The sequence below is a fragment of the Atractosteus spatula genome, chromosome 3 (assembly GCF_055471065.1).
Source record: "Atractosteus spatula isolate fAtrSpa1 chromosome 3, fAtrSpa1.hap1, whole genome shotgun sequence".
Taxonomy (NCBI): Eukaryota; Metazoa; Chordata; class Actinopteri; order Semionotiformes; family Lepisosteidae; genus Atractosteus; species Atractosteus spatula.
Window position 1 is genome coordinate 61633709 of NC_142708.1, and position 19847 is coordinate 61653555.

Genomic DNA, 19847 nt, shown 5'->3' on the forward strand with positions numbered 1-19847 from the left:
CCTTCAGCAAACTCATCTGAACATGTATACGTCTTCCATCATGCAGGTCCCTAGAAGAAAAGACAACTAGACAAGCTATCCTAGGTCACTGGCAGCAAAGCTTTTAGAAACCTGGCATATAAATTGTCAGAAAGTATGTAGTCAACTCTGTACAAATGCCTTATAGATCTCTTGGCAGTTTTTTTTTTTGCTGGATTAGTTCCTGGTTAAAATAGGTTTATAACATCTACACTGTGTGTACAATATATGTATATAATGTTTACTTCTTAAGTTTGATCCTGAAAGCCCAAAAACATGGGGAGTGCAAGACATCATAAAGGGTGAAAGGGCCTAGCTCCTGACTGCAACCAACAAACCAGACCAAATAAAATACTCAAGAAAAAAATACCAATACTGCTCTCTTCTTGGTCTCATCCAGTTACAGTGACAGTTTTTAAAATTCATTTTCCCATGCTGAAAAAAAATAATTGTGGAGAGTTTGTGTGTCAAATGTTCATTTTATGATTTGTCAGGTCAAGTCGATAGTGCTATCGGGTGGCATTTACTGCATAATTATGTACAAATTTGCATTGGATTAGGAGAAACACAAAACCGCTTGCATTTGCAAGAAATTGTTTCCTCTCCATTAGGTGAGTTAGTTTACATTTCCCAAGTCGGTAGTGTCTGATTAGTCGATTATGGCCTTGTTGTAACTGCCTTACACTTGCTCTAGGTGGGACGAGATGAAAACCAGTGCTACAGTGGGAATAGCAGACTGGTGGAACTTCAGTGTGGGTTATATTTCTCATTTGTTTGGCAATGTCTTGCCTAGAGATTAAGCCACAGAGCCTTCCGCGGTTCTATTTCTCTAAGTGCATGAAAGAATACCAGGAAAAGTGTACTGTTGCCACTCACCATATTATTTAAGCAGATCTTTATTTTAAAAACAATAACAACCACAGGGGGATGCAAGTACAGCATTTGCTTCAGAGCAGGATCTTCATTACAGAATTAGTGGTTCAATGTAGGATGTTATCTTTGAGTACCTTTATTACACCTTGAAGACTCTGTAATGATCATTTCCGACTTGCAGAAACCATCATTTTACTGTTAAACATAGTGTTTCTCGGTAATAGCATTGTAAGTATTACTTTACACACAACCGGCTTCACCATAGTTGCAGTTTTGAAAGATGTAGTCAGTGCAGTTTTTTTATGCATGTCTGTCTAGTCGCAGGTTGTAAAGTTTGCCAGAGGTTTAGTAGCATATTGCTATTACAGTTATGTTATGTGCTGTAAATGAAGACTAATGCAGAATTTAGTACTTGTGCAATAGTTTTTAATTGCAATGATTTATAATTGGCTGAAAACCATTAAAGAGTTTTAAAGTACTTTTGCTGTAACTGTTTCGACTGTGTGACCTTAGCATAGCTGCAGAAAATGTCGTCTTTTTGTTTCCTGGTTTCACATTTCCATGCGGAAACTTTAATGAGATTAGGACCAATTGTCATGAAAACGCTCCTCAGGATAAACAAAAACTCTATAACTGTCGTGGTTCCTGGGTTTTATTTGTCACATTTGTAGTTTGCATATGAGGATGTTTGCTTTCCTGTTTGCAGTTGAAGGGTCTGGGCCTGTGCAGGACCTTTGTATCAAAGGCCTGACCTAAATAAGTAAAAAAAGGGATATAGCGTTGGGTTTCATTTGCATCAGTGTTTCAGGGTGTAGTGCACAGTATATACGGACACATTTCGATGAAAAAATGCTACAGTATCACCCCTGGCTTCCTGTAGTGATGGTTTCAGGTGTGCCCAGCATACGGGTTGATGCTGAAGGGGCAGCGATGCCACATGAGCCTTTGAGAAATAGTCTTGTGCTGTTTTACAGCAACAATCTTGCAACTTTCTTCCCCCCCTTAGGACCTTTATAGAAGCAGAGAGTCATTTTGCCACCCCTGTAGCTGTTTGATTCATGTTTGTTTCGGTTCTGCAAAAGTCTTTTGCTGTTGTCTTCAAGCCCTGCATTACGTAACACCCATGTACAGTACCTTTCAAATTCTTCTGTTCACTTTAGTGGAGGACTTTGACTTGCTCATTTAAGCCCACCGACTGCATTTGTATTGATGTTGATAGTCATATTATCAGGCTGCCTTCTTATGCTAGCAATCATTGCCCCATACATGATTAAGGAAAACCAAGCATATTCCCGATCACGGAAGGCTCCACGTGTCCAGATCCTCTTAGGTTTTTTGAATCCGTCTTTGTTGCAGTTGAAACTGATTTTTGCTATGTCGACGTTAATGTTGTGATCACCACCAATGCAGTTCATAAACGCCAGTGTGCAGTCTGTAATGGGAGTTCTTTATAAGCAGCTGTGGAATAAATCAGTATTTAAATTGGTCTATCAGAATTCACAGTGGAACAAATCAGTCTGTCGTCTACCAGCTTTGGGACATGCAGTAGCATCTCGATTTTTTCTGTGAAAAATATCTGGAAAGGTACGGGTTGCTGGTGGTGATCTACCTTTAGCATCAGTATTGTTTAAAAACAATGCTGGTTAAGTCACATAATATTGAATTTTGGAGTATAACAGTTTGATGCTGCAGCACAAGTACTGTAATTTGATCCTTGAGACATAGGCTCTTTGTTCTGATGAAGCAGAAATGCAAAGTGTGTAAATAATTGAACTTTATTTATGCAAATTATCTTTAAAGTCCAGCGTGATAACTAAAAAAACATGCACACCTAATCCTCCTTCTGTGCAGGAAAATAATCAGTGCTAGGCCTGATCTTCATTTTGTGTTTTTTAAATTTCACATGATTGTCTTCTGACCTTCTGACTTCACTGAAAATAACATCGAGAATGCGAAACCTTAAAACCAGCAACATGCATGATGCTAGGGGGGTGCCCACAGCCTCATAAACCTGAAATGGACAGAACTGTTGTGCAGGAGGAGTCTGGTCTGTGTTTCTGTCTGTGTGTGTGTATCAGACGATATTTGAAAACTAGCTGTTAGTTGGGTTACAGAGGAAGTCCAGGATCTCTTTGGTGTACTGAACCTTACTGTTTTGCACATTTATTTTTTTAATGTTGTGCTAAATAAACAAATGTGTTTTAATCACTGTGGTTTGTGTTGGTTATCTTTATTGATTGCAAGGAAAAAAAAAGATTGGGAAAACCCCTCATCACATCGCAGCTTCTGATATACCAGAATTCTTCATTCCTTTACTCTTCAATACAAAACCTTCAAAGACCGATCATCCTGTACTTTTCAGGTTGGGCTGGTGAGACGAACTGTGGTCTCATCAAGAGATTTGCCTCTTCAGTGCTTTTGGAGTTTGGTTATAGGAGCTGCTGGGCACAAGTGGAGATTGAAGGACTTGTTTCACATGTGCTTGCTTCTTCTTCCCTGGTACACTGTGGTGGAGGATCAGCTTCATTCCTAACAGGCCGCTCTCGCTCTTGTTGTTTGTATACCTGATCAGTCCTGAGCCTTGAGGAAGGGGGAGGGGTGTGATTCAGGGTTTTGGCTCCTTATCCTTTTAAGGCATGGAGGAAGAGCAATATGACATGATCCCCCTGCCATCTGAGCGTCACACGCCCATGCCTGCTCCCTGACATCACTGCTGTGGATAAGGAAACCTCTGAAACAAGCTCTCCATGTAGCACTGGCCTCCACACAGCTGAGTGTTGTCACATGGGCTGGGGGACAATAGAGGGGCTGGGTCTGATCATGGATCTGGGCCATAGGTCTGCCTGTAAGGGAGTTTGTAAGCTTAAACTCCTACACTGCAGTAGCTTTTTACACAAGGTCTGATTACGTTTTTCCAATAACTGAATTTCAAAAGTGAATTTTTTGCTTGGATTGCTATATTTTACGTTACAAAACGTTTGACTAGTAGAAACTTACCAAAGCCCGCTGTCAGCTAAGATTTTTTTTGCAACCTTTGTAGCCTAAGATGTTTATTAAAGATGTTTTTTAAATGTAATCCTCGATATTGCTGCTTCACTTTTCCGAAACATTTGTCCAGTCAGAAAAGACGGTAAAGATGTATAAAGCATTGAAAAGAAGTTTTGAGTTTAAGAATACTTACTGAATAGTTATAGTCCTACACTGTCAGAATTATTATTACAAAAGATCTATGCTCACAAAACCAGACATTATTAGCATTCGTTTTCACATGCCCCTGACTTTCTAAGATATGCAAATGAAGTAGAGATAAACGTTTCCGGTGCCTCGCTTAATTTCTCATTAGCAAGGTTAATCAAAGTTGAGAATTAATGTGGGGGAGGCAGGCTTGGAGAGAACAAGTCACATAAACCTTTGCTCAGCAGATTAGTGGGAACTATCTTCTAACTCCAAAAAGGGAACTCTTTATGAATAGACAGTGCGCTTTGTAGCCTGACACTTATGTGATGTTGGTTGTCTCCTTAGGAAAATCAAACACAGAAAATGCTTTGATGCAATTACATTAAACAGGGGTTTTCTTTTAACGTGTTTACACATTCCAGCTGAAAATGGCGAGTACCTGAGGGCCCAAGGACACATTCATGTACCCTGTCCCATTGGTGTCCTAAGGAAGAAATCCACCTTACTGTTTCTTTGTGCTACTGTATGTTCGGTTTGGCTACTTTCCGACCTCATGCATGTATCCAAAAATTCAGTATTAATGTGTTTATAGCTAACTGCAGTGGTTTTAGTGATGGCATGAGAAATATTCTATCCACAAGCAGCAACCCAAGGCAACTTGTTAACAAGTAAACAGTAAACAGAATGTAAACAAGTAAACAGTGTCTTTTTGTTCAATAAAGTGTTGGTAGAGGTTAGAAGAGTAAGCCCTTCCCCAGAAGGCTGATGGAACTATCTTTATACAGTATTTGTGAGAGCTCTCTCACTTTCACGAATGGTAGCATCCCGTTTCACTAATTCTTCAGTGAAAGTTCCACACTGGCAAATTTCTGTACTGGACATAAGGCCCTGCTGAGCCCAGAAAAGAGAAGCACCACTAAAACATCACAAATCAGACTCAACCATGCTAGACAACAAACCTCACCCACTGGGGTACACACTTGCAAACACATCTCAAACTGGAATGCTGGCAGGCCATACTCGATAGTGAAGTTGGGTCTTTCCCATGCTTCTAGTTGTTCGAATGAATGAAGTATGGCATCTGTTCTGGTTAGGGTTTCTTAACCACCCTGAGACATACTTTGTGTGTTTTGTGCTATTCACTGTGTTTTATGTGGCTTTTAATTTGGACTTTCGAAGAGCCTATATTTTCTATTGATTCATCAGTGCATAGTTTTTGTTCTAATGTTAATGTTGTTCTAAAGCATAATGTTGTATGACTTTTTTGGGCACTATCATGCAAGGTTAATGTTGAGGATGTCCTACAGCAGCAGGCGCTTTCTTATTTGAAAAATGTCTGAGTGTGGACAGCTGGTGTTTCGCCCTGCCTGAGGTAATTGTGGCTGGGAACATCAGCATTGATTTCTGATGTAGTGGAAAGTGTGGGGGGACAGGCTGTGTGCGACTGGCCATTATTTTCTGGGACGCTCTGGCTTGTAGCCACAATCTTGGGCCCGGAGGTGTCACATGCATTGAAATTCTGTTCTCATCTACATGTTATCATGTTTTTTTTCTTTGCTTTGTTCTAATTTTTTATAAATTGTAAGAACACTTTTTGAATTAAAGTGCTTTTAGTGGCTGTTATTTGTGATGTACAAATCAAACATCAAACTCAAGTACCAGCCAGATTCAAATCCGAGATAAAAATAATGGGTTTTTAATCTGTTTTTAAGAACAGTCCTCAATCGTGGTGTACAATAATCGAAAGCTATCTCCTATGTTGCAGTCTGCACCAAGAAGACATTAAGACAAAACTAGTTGAGCAAGGAGCACAGTCAGGGGGCATGCCGAGAGCAGATTATGGAGGTCTGAGGAAACACAAATACACAGTGTCCTAAATGTCAGTTTTGCAATTCTGAAATTAATTCCACATTGAATTGGCATCTTATGCAGTGAAGTCAAGTTCTCATTTAGCTGAGTCACAAGTTTGGAGTAAGCTTAGTCTGTCAGTTGGGTTTTTCCGAGACATCAGAAAAGCCTGTTGCAGAAATTTGCTCTAGATAGGGTGAAAGGACTTCTGAGATTCTCACTGCCAGGCAAGAAGGTTCAAATCTGTGAGATCATCTCATACTGTTCTGTCAAATGCAGACTGAGGATGCAGTCATGTGTGAGATGTCTGTCAGTATTCTTCTGCATGGTGTGGGTTTAAATTGGCTTCCAAATGCACCACAATGTGATCATGTTGTAGACTGTCAGAAAACACTTGAATTGGTAAGGCAGGAATTCAACCTGCTATTTACAAAAAGAAGTTCCCTGTCTTCAGTCTCCACAGTCAGCCGCTGATGGTAGGGGTTGCCTTCAGGCAGTCTAAAATAGATTAGTGATACTGATTGAAGACCACATGCTCAGCAAATAAACTGAATCATTGATCAGGAACCAGCTTCCTTCACATATGTGGAAAAGGTTTTATTTTAAATGGTCAGAAGATGCTACACCAGTAGTTATCAGGACGTTTGATCTTTGCCTTAACGTTATAATGGGTACCCCCCACCTAGTTTAAGTGATAGTCTAAAATGCAGTTAAATGTTGGGAATATAAGGCTGTTTGGGAATACCTTTAATCTGTTCTGAGCGTATTCCTTCAGGCCACCACAAACGGTTTCTATAATGGCTCTTGTACAGATTGCTTCTCATATATGTCCTTTCAGTGAAAACTGTATTTTGTCTCCTGTCTTTCAGCTTCTTTGTAATGTTGGCCACTGTGAGGAGAAGTTCGGTTTTACTTATGAAGAAATTATAATCTGGTAAGTCTGTGGCCTAGCTAGGCTATTTTGTGTGTTTTTTAACCCTGTTTTCTGATTATAGACCTGAGTGGTAGAATGATTTTAAATGAGAAATAAAGGGATGCTGTGGGTTTGGGGGACGTTCGGATTTATTGCACTGTTTGCAGTGTAGTGTTTCAGGCACATCTTTAGCTCTTCACTCTTCTATCCCACTCCCAGCCCTACACCGCACAGCCCTTCTGTATTCGTCCTCCCACCAATCCCCCAGGAGCAGGAAGGTTGTAGCCCTGGTTCGATTTTCCCTTTGCAATTAGTCACAGCTGGGCAGATGTGCAGCTAATTAGCCATAAATATGTTGGGGAATTTTTTGCGTTCTTTCACATAGAATCTCTGTGAATCTATTTTGTTCTTGACATGTGGGTTCTTCCTAGCATATCTTTCTCCCACTGCCTCCCCACCCCCCATTTTTTAGTCTCCAGTTCTATTCTGATTTATTGAAGTGCCATTCCGGTGTCAAATCAGACTGTATCCTGGAGGTTAATTCCATAACGCCCTCCCTGTTTGATGAATGAGCGTCACAGACATTTGTTGCATACCATATGGATAGTGACATGCCCCTCTTACAGACACAAATGGTAAAATTATGTTAATTTTTAGTAAACTGGGTGATTAATTTTTAACTCTAAAACAGAGATATTGAGTGAACCTGTATTGACTGTTTAAACATAAACAGGTGGCCTTTCTTTGATCAAATGGTTGCACACTTAGATGAGATAATTTTAGTGGAGTTCTTAATTCTCATTTTAAGACACTTTTGCAGGTTGAAGTCTTCTAATCAGGTCATACAATACTGTCTTTAATGATTGGAGTTCAGCTTTGACTTTACAAGTGCATAAAAAGATATTGGACATTTTGTCTCCAAATGCTGATAATACAGAGGTTTGTAGCTTAGCTTTTCTTTCCCCTATGTGATCTGTGATTATGACTCTATTATTTAGTCTGTATTTCAATATAAAAGTGTAACATGTGTAGGTCTCTTTATTTTTTGTGCTGCAATGGTTAGTTTTCATGATCTGCTTTTATGCTTTCTGTGACACAGATAACACCATTCCACCCCTGAGTGAATGTTTATAATAGTTTTCTCTCTCAATAGCAAAAGATAATAGCATTTAATTGCAATAAATTATACCAGCAGCATTTTACCATCCATTACTGTGAGTTTTTACATCAAATAGTTGATACTACAGTTCATTTTTAAACAATAGCAATAATTGTGTTTTATAAAAAAACAATGTTATGGTAACAGTACATCTCTATTGCATGAGCTCACATCTGTGATGCTGCTCAAATATTGAACAAAAATGTTACATGCAGTTGCTTCGGTAAGACTAGCATTGGAACGTCTGGTAAACCTAAATATGTCAACACCATTTATTTTTTAATTGAATTAAAGTTTAGAAAAAAAGATGTCTCTCCAAACTGAGCATTCCTCAGTTATATAATCGTTTGTTCTGAGAAAAATTGGGTTTGTCTTCAGGCTGTGCTTTTCACCAAAAAGAAATGTGAGTTGTCCTAAAACATGTCATCTTCTGTGGTTTTCCTAGCAACATATCAATTTCGGTACAACCATTGTCATGAAACATAGCAGCAAATAGGCGTGTTTCTAAGCTCCCCACTACTTCAGAGGAGCTCTTGGAAACATTTATTCAAACCAAATTGGTTGGATTACTTAACTTTATAAGGTATTACATTTGTAAGTGGAAAAGTGGGGGGAAAAAGGAGGAATGTAAGGCCAGATGTCCAAGCACATCATCGTGATTCAAAAATGGGGTGCTTGTCAGATTTTGGACAGCTTCAGCAAGTCACTGCAGACCCCCTGTGAATACTGAACCTACTGAAGCTGTCCAGAGGACACAAGTGAAAACTACAGTGAAATCCATTTAAAACTTAGAAAAGGAAGCAAAGGGTGACACAAAGGGTGCTGTTAGATGACCCAGCTGTGTTGTTGAAGCTGACACCCTGGCTTTTTTCATGACATGCCTGGGTGCAATTCTCAGATTAATTAGCTACTCACTCCCATACAGGCTAGATTCACCAAAATGGCCTCCTCTCCTCTCTTTCTTATTTTTATGAATATAAACAGATGTTTAGAACACTTGTCTGTTGCACAATTAATAGAAACATGTGGGGAAATTAGAGAGTGTTATATTTTGCAATCCAACCCTTCTTCTTATACACATTACATGCCATAGCTTATTCTGAAAGCAGCCAGTTATGATATGATTTTATAATTCAACTCCAGGTCATACCCAAGACCTGCACTTCAAATGGTTGTAAGAACCAATACTGCTGTCTTAAAATATGTGTAATTAGTCATGTTGCTGTTCTCCAGATACTTACATTCTGATGAATTTTTGAGTTCTTTGATAGCCAATGTATTACTGCTGCAATGTGCAGACTTTTTGCTGACCTTTTCTCCTCTCTTCTCTGCCAACAGTCTACGGTTAGCATTATTAAATGAAGCGAAAGAGGTGCGAGCTGCAGGGCTACGTGCTCTCCGCTATCTCATCAGAGACAGCAGTATTCTTCAGAAGGTGCTAAGACTACAGGTGGACTACTTGATATCCAGGTGAGCTCACGGCTCCAATCTGCAGATGTTGGGCATCTGTAACAATGGGAATTGTTGTGCACATGATTTTGGACCACTGGGTGTGAAAAACTGTCTAAACCTGCACACTGGGGATGGACAGGTTGTGTTCATGGCTTAATAGGCTGCATCTATGGTTAATCTAAAACCGTAAGGCAAAAAAAAGCCCAGGCACAAATGGTAAAACATAAGGAACATTGCAGAAGTTCAGTTGATTATCTTTGTCATTGCAAAGCAACATAAATACCATGGCCCTGGGAAGCTAATAGGGCAAAATTTTATATTCCAAAGAATCTGTTCTAAACACTTTCCCCAAACTTTTCAAGCTGTTTTAATTTTAAAAGTAAGTACAGAACAAACTGTCAAAATACCTGGTTTCTGTTGTAAAACAGCACTACTTTGGTGCTATGGGGTTTGTAGTAGGTTTTCAGACTTCTGCATGTTGCCTTTCTGGGTTGGCTATCGCAGCACAGCTGCACTCCGAGCACTTCTGTAATAAACAGTCAGCGCTCAAGAAAAGTGCCTGAGGCTTCTGGACATGATGTTAACAAGTAGAGAAACGGCTATCAGCTGTTATTAAATTCAGAGCCAGGGAAATTCATTCATTCAGGGAGGCTCGTTAATGCAGAGTAGTAATGGAGAGTTCCTGTCCTCTGCAACACTGTGGTTAAGGCTTCTTGGATCGTACATTTTCTTTACATGTACTTGAAGGGTGGTGGTGGGGGGTTACGGAGATGTTGACCGGGCACAAAGCAGAGGAAATTTGATTTCCTCCATGTTTGCATGGACCCTGTAAAATCGGATACAGTATGTGATGTATGGAATTAATCTTCAGGATCTAGAAGGTGTTATCTTGTGTAGGGACTTTTCCTTTGACGAGAGTGTGACGAGATGTACTTATACCGGCTTCATGGCTCTGACTCCAGTTCTCTGTTATCAGGTGCATCGATATTCAGCAGAGCAATGAAGTGGAGCGAACACAAGCACTGAGATTAGTACGAAAGGTAAGGCCTATGGATGCTTTTCAGGAGAGTGGCAGGTCATTTTTTTCACTGAAAATATCTTTGACAAAGACTCTGCCAAACCCTCCAATGAAGGGTTCATTGCTAGAGCTGAGAGCTTAGGAAGAAGGAAAGCTGTAAGCCATCAGATGGTGTGGGAAGGTCTGGTCCATCTTCTGATAATTTCACCATCCAATCTGTATGATCATTTTATAAATGATTTCAGTATCCTGATACAGATTCTAAAGAATGGCTTGAAATTTCCAAAATTTTGCAGGAGCTTAATAGGCCTAATATTAAAAAAACCTTGCTTTATTTTCAGTGTAGTGCTTTGCTAAAGTGGAACGAAAGATCAGGGGATGCACAGGGTATTTCCTCTTCCCCTGGTGTCAGCTTTAAACATCCTGTCACTGTCTTCCAAACTGACAAATCTGAAATCAGATACAAAGAGATCAGGTTTTGCAGTACTTTCGATCATTGCATGAACTTAAAAAATGTGCAGCACATCTAAAAAAATTAAAAATGCGCAGCAATGTGGACCAGGTTGTTGACACAAATTGAAAATGTACATCTTCAGCAAGGTAATTTTTCACTCTACATTAATGACAGAATATGAACTATTTCAAATAATAAAAAAAAATAAATAACAAACATTTTAACACTTTAGTATTGTGGTTTTTAAAAGGAACCATTTTATCACCACTAAATATAAAAAATGATCTGAAATATCAGTTCATCTCAGCCACTTCGCTTTGCTTTTTAACTCGTCTGCGTTGTTTCTGTGTTTTTTCTCTCAGCAAGCACAACAAAACTTGTGGTTTTCGATGTTTTTGTGTAAAGATGTGTCCTTTCTGACTGGACTTCCTTTTTCAAAGGAGGTAGCAGTTTGATACGGCCAAGCAGTAAAGTGGCTTTTCTCGGAAGCCTTTAACCACATACAAACAATATGTAAAAATAGAGAGCTCTCTGCCTCGTTCTTTTTTTTTCTCATGCAGAGTGTAAAAATAGAGTATTCCCTGCTATAAATTTTTTTATTAAAAAAAAAACTTGTATCTTTTGCCATCATCACATTTCTTCATAAACAAGAGTTAACCGAGTTTAATAAATGCATCACACAGTGTGTTTGATCTTTTTTTACCCATTCAAAGAAAGCCCAAACTAAATTTTACTACAAAAACTGATTTGTGCTGTTTTTTTTCTAAATATAAACCAAAGCAAAGCACATGTGACCGAAAGTATGAGCTTGGCAATAAACAATGCAATTTCTTCTTCAGTGAATGAGATTCGCTTGACGGGCTGTCATATTGCTGTGTGGTTCTTGAATGTGAAAGCTTGTGGATTAAGATAAAACTGACTCATTTGTGAAGTGTGAAGCATATGAATTGGGCGTACAGCATCAAGTATGAGAATGGTCTTAACAAATAGCCAACCGTGGTTTTGGAACATAACATTCCAGTAAGTGTATCTTAAGTAAATAGTATCTCGAAACAAATTGTATTTTCCTAAATCTCCCCCCTTCTCCCCCAGTTTATACCCCTCTGATCTGAAATTGCCCCAACTCTGTGTTCTTTGTACCAACCAACACACAAGGAGTGAGAACTTTTCCTCCAAAACATGCAATATGGAGACATCTGCCAGTTTTTACACTTTCAGTGTGAAGAACCAGTCCAGTGATTTTTTGAGTGACTTTAAATTGGCTTTGTTTTTTACTTAAAAGATGAACAGCATGAATTAATTTCACGCTGAATTGCTTATAGGAGAGTTAACATTAATTTCAAATGGGTGTGATGGTTACAGACTACACTACAAGTAAGTCACCAAGCTCCTGGCAAGCCCCTGGGCACACTGTTGTGACGCATGCAGATGTTGCCCTAGGCAGTTGTGCCCCACCACCTGGGAAATCCCGATCAGGATGAACCTGTGTCTTAGCCTAGACTTGGCAGCATCTGGACTGTAGAGCTTAACCTGTAGGGCTCATTCACTGGTTGAGCCATTGTACATTCCACACATCTTGGATCCTAAATTTGCTCAATTTAGGACAGTCCGTTGTTTCATTTGAACTCCAGAGTGGCACAGTCTTTTCCTGGAAGACTACCTGGATGATTTCTATCCCAAATGATCAGTATATCGCCAAATAGAACAAATTAAGATCATCTTAACTGCCCAAAATGAAATTGTTGCACCGTCTGAAATGAAGGGTCCAAAGTTGACCTATAAAATGGGTTACATTGTAGCGCTTCAGGACCTGGGTTGGTTTCCTCTAAGAGTGGAGGAAAAGGGGAAGCACACACTAAAACACAACAATTTCTTTTCTCTGAGAATTCTCTTCAATTCCTAAAATACATCTTATTTTTACTTCAGTACGCCTTGTACTTACCTACCTTGTGAAATTTTTGTAGTTTAGATGTCATTACTAAGGGCTATAGTTCTCTGTTTGGGAATTGGTCACTGTGTCAGTATGAGTGTCTCATATTGATGGGATATAAAGATTTATTGTAAATGTAGTACTGTTTTTTTTCGAAAATTATGTAATAACGAAATATAGTACGAAAATAACGTAATTAACCCCTCTCTCGTTTATCCTTTCTAGATGATCACTGTGAATGCTTTGCTGTTCCCCAGCTCCATAACAAACTCATTGATAGCAGTAGGAAATGACGGTTTGCAGGAAAGAGACCGGATGGTTCGTGCATGCATTGCCATAATCTGTGAACTAGGTAGGTACAGTATTAGATGCATGCAAATCTAGTCATCGTGTTTCGCAATGAGTGATTGTGCAGCTCTAAGTTGCATGTGTGGCTCTGTACTATAGTTACATCTTCCTCTGTCTTGACCGCAAAACCAACATTTACCTTTTTTACTCATTATCAGGTTAGAACGTTTCATAAAAAAAGTTTCCAAATTAGAGGAGTCTGTTTGGCCATCTTGCTGGTCAGGCAGTTTTGGTATCAAATGCTGTCGAACAGTATTTTCTTGAAGGAGCCCAGAGTTTGTGCTTCAAGCACCTGACTGTAAAACCTGTTCCAGATATCCACCACCCCCTGTGTAAACAAGTGTTTTCTGTTTTCCATCTTAAATGAATTCCAGTTCTGTTTCCAGCTGTGACCAACTGTGACCCTGTGTTTCTCTACTGAGTCTTAAATAATTCCCTGGGCTATACCGTCTATACCCCTAAAATGTTATATACAGTGGTGTGAAAAAGTGTTTGCCCCCTTCCTGATTCTTTATTTTTTTGCATGTTTGTCACACTGAAATGTTTCAGATCATCAAACAAATTGAAATATTAGACAAAGATAACACAAGTAAACACAAAATGCAGTTTTTAAATGAAGGTTTTTATTATTAAGGGGAAAAAAATCCAAACCTACATGGCCCTGTGTGAAAAAGTGATTGCCCCCTAAACCTAATAACTGGTTGGGCCACCCTTAGCAGCAACAACTGCAATCAAGCATTTGCGATAACTGGCAATGAGTCTTTTACAGCGCTGTGGAGGAATTTTGGCCCACTCATCTTTGCAGAATTGTTGTAATTCAGCCACATTGGAGGGTTTTCGAGCCTTAACTGCTTTTTTAAGGTCATGCCACAACATCTCAATCGGATTAAGGTCAGGACTTTGCCTAGGCCACTCCAAAGTCTTCATTTTGTTTTTCTTAAGCCATTCAGAGGTGGACTTGCTGGTGTGTTTTGAATCATTGTCCTGCTGCAGAACCCAAGTGCGCTTCAGCTTGAGGTCACGAACAGATGGCCAGACATTCTCCTTCAGGATTTTTTGGTAGACAGCAGAATTCATGGTTCCATTTACCACAGCAAGTCTTCCAGGTCCTGTTGGTATGATGTTCCTTTTCTGAAATGCTGTGTTACTTTTACGCCAGATGTAATGGGACACACACCTTCCAAAAAGTTCAACTTTTGTCTCGTCAGTCCACAGAGTATTTTCCCAAAAGTCTTGGGGATCATCAAGATGTTTTCTGGCAAAACTGAGACGAGCCTTTATGTTCTTTTTGCTCAGCAGTGGTTTTCGTCTTGGAACTCTGCCATGCAGGCCATTTTTGCCCAGTCTCTTTCTTATGGTGGAATCATGAACACTGACCTTAACTGAGGCAAGTGAAGCCTGCAGTTCTTTGGATGTTGTTGTGGGGTTTTTTTGTGACCTCTTGGATGAGTCGTCGCTGCGCTCTTGGGGTAATTTTGGTCGGCCGGCCACTCCTGGGAAGGTTCACCACTGTTCCATGTTTTCGCCATTTGTGGATAATGGCTCTCACTGTGGTTCGCTGGAGTCCCAAAGCTTTAGAAATGGCTTTATAACCTTTTCCAGACTGATAAATCTCAATTACTCTGTTTCTCATTTGTTCCTGAATTTCTTTGGATCGCAGCAAGATGTCTAGCTTTTGAGGATCTTTTGGTCTACTTCACTTTGTCAGGCAGGTCCTATTTAAGTGATTTCTTGATTGAGAACAGGTGTGGCTAGAGAAATTGAACTCAGCTTTCCAAAGATGTGATAAACCACAGTTGATTTATGTTTTAACAGGGGGGGCAATCACTTTTTCACACAGAGCCATGTAGGTTTGGATTTTTTTTTCCCTTAGTAATAAAAACCTTCATTTAAAAACTGCATTTTGTGTTTACTTGTGTTATCTTTGTCTAATATTTCAATTTGTTTGATGATCTGAAACATTTCAGTGTAACAAACATGCAAAAAAATAAGAAATCAGGAAGGGGGCAAACACTTTTTCACACCACTGTACATGGATATGCTTAACCTCAAGCTTTGTTGTAGACTGAAGAGTTTTATCTCTGTATATGACAATCCCATGACACAAGATATCACTGATGTTGCTCTTTCCAAACTTATAATACCCTTTTTGTGTTATGGTGAGCAAACCAGGACACAGTATTCTATATTTACCCACTATGGCGTTAGAGTGTGCTGTCTTTTTTAGAAGAAATTAAACTTCTCCATAATGGGTTTAAGATCCCATACACAATTTGAAGGACTGCAGTTACCAGCTTTGGTGGCTTGTCTGAATCCCTTGTTTAAGCTTTCTTATTCCTCAATTATTTATTACACCTTATGTGTTAGGCAGTGGACTGCTGATGCAAAATCCTATACTCTACCTCAGTGGATACTTGTGATAGTTTTATTTCTGAGAAGTACTTGGACCAACTTGTACCACAACCTAAGCAAAAAGTTAAAAAGCGTGTTGAATATCAGTATCAACAGTGAACTATTTGGTTGACAGACTTTGTTAGTCATCTACTTAAAAGAGAAGAAAGTGACCCACATTTGTTCTTCAGTTTAGGGTAAAACTATCAATATGCAGAGAAAGGCACATTTTATTAATACTGTTAAAACACATACATACGAACCTGGCAACCTTCCAGCCACAGGCGCAGATCCTTAGCCACAGAATATGCTGAAATGAATTTAACTTTCACCCAGAGGACTGTTTTCACAGAGAGTTGCTTTTATTAATTAAAAAAGCATTGACTGAGATCCCAGGCATTTGATACTGACAGTGGTGATGTTACAAACATACTGAAGGCTTTATTACTGACTCTAGAAGTTTCAGACTTGATTTTAGCTGGTTTTCCTCCAATTTGTTTAACACTTTTTAAAGAACTGTAGCATTTTTTGGTCATAAGAATACAGAAACATCAATTTGTGTTTTACATAATAAGTTCAGTTTCAACTCTCTGGCAGGTTTAGTGATTGGCAGATGGTAACAATTTCATGATTTAACATTGATTTTAACTTTAGCTTTTTAATGCCTTCCATTGTAGCAGTTTTCTGTTTGCAGGATGGGTATGTTTATAATTTTCTGCAGTCTTAGTTGGGATATCAGATTAGCTCATGCTTCAGGAAGCATGACAAATGACTGAGTAATGGAACACCATCTTGAATGGACAGGCTTGCAGTTTCAGGATTAGTTCTGGTTTCACCTGCTAGTGTTTTAGTGGCCACACAATGATAAGAGCTTGCTGTAGCCCCTCTCTATTGCTATGGCACATTTTTCCTTGGATATTTTTCCTAGGTTTCATTGTTGGAATTGTGCTTTAATCACATCTGTGACCTTAACATCCCTGAGTAACAATTGTAACCAGCAAACGGTGAGAAGTACTCTGGAAAGATCAGCAAACCTCTTGTGTGACCGGCTCCTGACCTCAGTGTATGTTCAAAATTAACTATAACCCTCCCTCATCAGCTTGGAACAGGGCATAGCATTAATCATATTTCCTTCCCTTTTCTCAGCTTTGAGGAACCCAGAAGTGGTGGCTTCAAGGGGAGGCCTTAGCACCATCCTGAAGAACGTGATCGACTGCCAGTTGAGCCGCATAAACGAGGCATTGATCACGACCATACTGCATCTCCTCAATCACCCCAAGACGCGGCAGTATGTGCGCTCCGATGTGGAACTTGAGGTACGTGGGCTCCTGTTTTACTGAGCTTAAGCAAAGAGGCCTCCCAGGGGTTTTTCATAGAAGCACCTTCCCCAGTAGTGCCTTTCTGTAGTGAAACCAAAGCCCACTGAGGCCCCCGGGTAGTCTTCTGAAGGTTCCCGAAACCAGTCATTAGGTGGTGAGTTAAATCAGAAGAATATAAAAGGAGAATAAGCTGTGGTTCTGTTAAGAATCTGTGTTATTATCAAAGTTTTGCCTAAAGCTCATTTAAGGTTTTCAGAATTTTTTTACTGAAAGGGACCTAGAATGGTTCTGGCCCCCCTTCAAGGGTTCTTCTTAATTAATTAATCAGCACTTGATGGAAAGAAGTGTATAAAACTGACTCATCTTGGAAGAAGAAGCGTAATTCTTCATACACATCCTGTGTATTCAGTTTTCTTTTAGTGGTAATTGCTCCATTGCATTTTGTGATGTATCCTAAGTTCCAACCTGAAACATATTTATGTTAACATATTTAAGGAAGATCAAATTTAATATATAGTGCCCCTAAGAATGCCACCTTGTAAATCAAATAATCTATATTTTAAGTCATGTAGCTCCATTGGTTGAGCCTCTTAACTCCTAAAACAATTCTTGAGTTGTTAGTGAACCAGAAAGCACATTGGGACCTGGTCCTTTTTCTGTATTTCCCTCACTAGCAGATGCAAGACTATGTTCTAGCTCTGCAAGTGTGTGATCCGACAACCAGAGAAAGTTTTTCATCGGCCTGGTGGACAACCTATCTAGGGCTCACTGCAAAAAAGCACTTAGCTCTGTTGAGACTGACCTGTGCTGTTTTAACTTTCTCAATTTCATCATTTCTGTTTCATCTATTCAGTGCCAAAGGATTTTCATTTTCAGAACAACCAAAATCTATTAATTGTAGAAATTGGTCTGTGGGTTTGGTTTTAGTTGGCATAGCATACAACCAGGTGACTGTCCTCTCTCTTTAGAGATCATGGGAACTAAAATCTTAATTCAAGGCAGTATTTTTATTTGGGATCACAAAAAGAGAGCCCATGATGGAGTATAATATTCAATAAATAATGTTAAAAGGGAGCAGGGGATACATTTAAAAGATTTTAAGGAAAGGAATTGTACTATATACAAGATGCAAGATTTACCATCTGCATTTCCTATATTTTTATTAGGTTAATGCTCCATACTTTTGCCATTTTGATTAGCTTTATGTTTCATGCTGGAGTTTCTCCAGACTAAAAGCCAGTTGAATACTGCAGAAGTTGTTGGTTTTGTACAGACTGTAGACGGACCTATAGCAATGCATTTCGTTCCCAAGAAGATTAAAGAGATACATTACTAGCTTTCAGAAAGGTGTGTTGTGTTTTGCTTCCTGTTTGGAAACTGATACGCCTTTAATTTCAGGAATAATTAGAGCTACTGGTCAAGGTTTCCATTCCTGTCTGTCTTCAGTCAATGGAATGTTCACAGGGCAAGCAAGGTCTCCCGGTAAAAAAGTCCCATTGTAAAGGAGCAGGTTTTAATCCTGACTGGCTCCCGTGACAGAATCAGGGTGTGCTGGTTTGGAACAGCACACTGAACTCCACCGAGAGCAAGCTCTTTTCATGACAGCCATCTGTGAGATGTTGTGTATCCATATATCTTTAAACTTCTCTGTGTGTCTAATACATAATTCAAAATACTTTCCACCCCAATTATAATAATGTCTTGTCCAATTCATGAAATAAATCTGTGACACCAGAATTCTTATAGTTTCACATACAGTATGTTTACTGATAGACGTTGCTGTGTATTTGTTTTAATAAGCTGTAAATTCAGAACTTAGAAGTTGAAGTTACTAATGCCATTGAAGGAAATATGTTCTTGAATCTGTAAACTACAAGGAACCAGCCAAGCGATAAGGCCTGAACTGCCTTCCCTCGTCTCTGACTATTTGATCATAATTGTGGCAAATACCTGTCGCACACCTTCCACTTGTGCTTATTGTGTTTGTCTGTCAGAGTGCTGCCTTGTGGGTGAGGGACTGGAGTTGTTGTTGTACGCATGATTATGAGATCTGTTTGGGCTGGGGGCTATGACTGTTCTCCGTGAGGTGCCAGTTGTCTTGATCTGTGGCTCCACTGTGTTGTAGCAAAGACTGAAGGGGTTTGGAATGATGGGCAATTTCAGTCTGTGCGTGTTCCTTTTAAGAGTCTGATAAGAGTCTGATAAGCATTTAAAAGACTGAACACTGCTGTTTTTCCTTCACCTGTTATAAACATTACTAAGTCTAGTTAAATAAAATTGACAATTCTTCCACTCTATTACCTGATGGCTGCAGTGCAATTATTTTTGTCTTGTGCTTAATAATAATTTTGTTAATTGATGCTAAATAACATCTTAGTTGTGCGAGAAGTAAAGGATGATTGCTTTTTTTTTTCTTTCAGCAAATTTTGGCACCCTACACAGATTTTCACTACAGACACAACCCCGACACAGCTGAAGGTCAGCTCAAGTGAGTAAACATTCTTACTTAATTCTAAAATACTGTGGGTTTCCTGAGTTACTGTATCGATGACATCTTCTCTGATAAAGGCCTATCATGTGGTCCAGACTGGCAGAGTTGTGTCATTTTCCAGCTGTGATTCTCTAAGGGCAACGCACAATTGGCCAACAGTTGCCAGGGTAACCTTGGCTTGTAGTGCAGCAGTGACCCCATGTGGCCATCTGGAAGCCTATGAACATGGACAGTTGCATCCATCCTCCTTACTCTGCTGTTGGTGCTGTGAGCGTGCAGTGTGAAAGATATCCATCACCCCTCTGGATTTTCCCCCTTTCCTCATCTTCCCGAGTCTCTCTTCCCAGTACTGACTGAGCCCATCCCTGTGTAGCTTCTGAACTGTGATGAGATCATCCTAGAAAGTTGTAACACTGCTGTGAAAGCTTGGTACACTGTCGCATGCCATTGTACTGT

General features: G+C 39.5%; 1 protein-coding gene across 2 annotated transcripts in view; it reads left to right on the forward strand.

Annotated features, from left to right (window-relative positions):
- Positions 1-19847, forward strand: part of rictorb (RPTOR independent companion of MTOR, complex 2b) — an 81108-nt gene that overhangs the window by 23634 nt on the left and 37627 nt on the right. For both annotated transcript variants that reach the window (XM_088911927.1, XM_088911928.1), the window contains exons 4-9: positions 6786-6850; positions 9327-9458; positions 10417-10480; positions 13068-13194; positions 16728-16897; positions 19321-19388. In XM_088911927.1, the coding sequence (XP_088768053.1) occupies positions 6786-6850; positions 9327-9458; positions 10417-10480; positions 13068-13194; positions 16728-16897; positions 19321-19388 (626 nt within the window). The remainder of the gene's footprint in view (positions 1-6785; positions 6851-9326; positions 9459-10416; positions 10481-13067; positions 13195-16727; positions 16898-19320; positions 19389-19847) is intronic.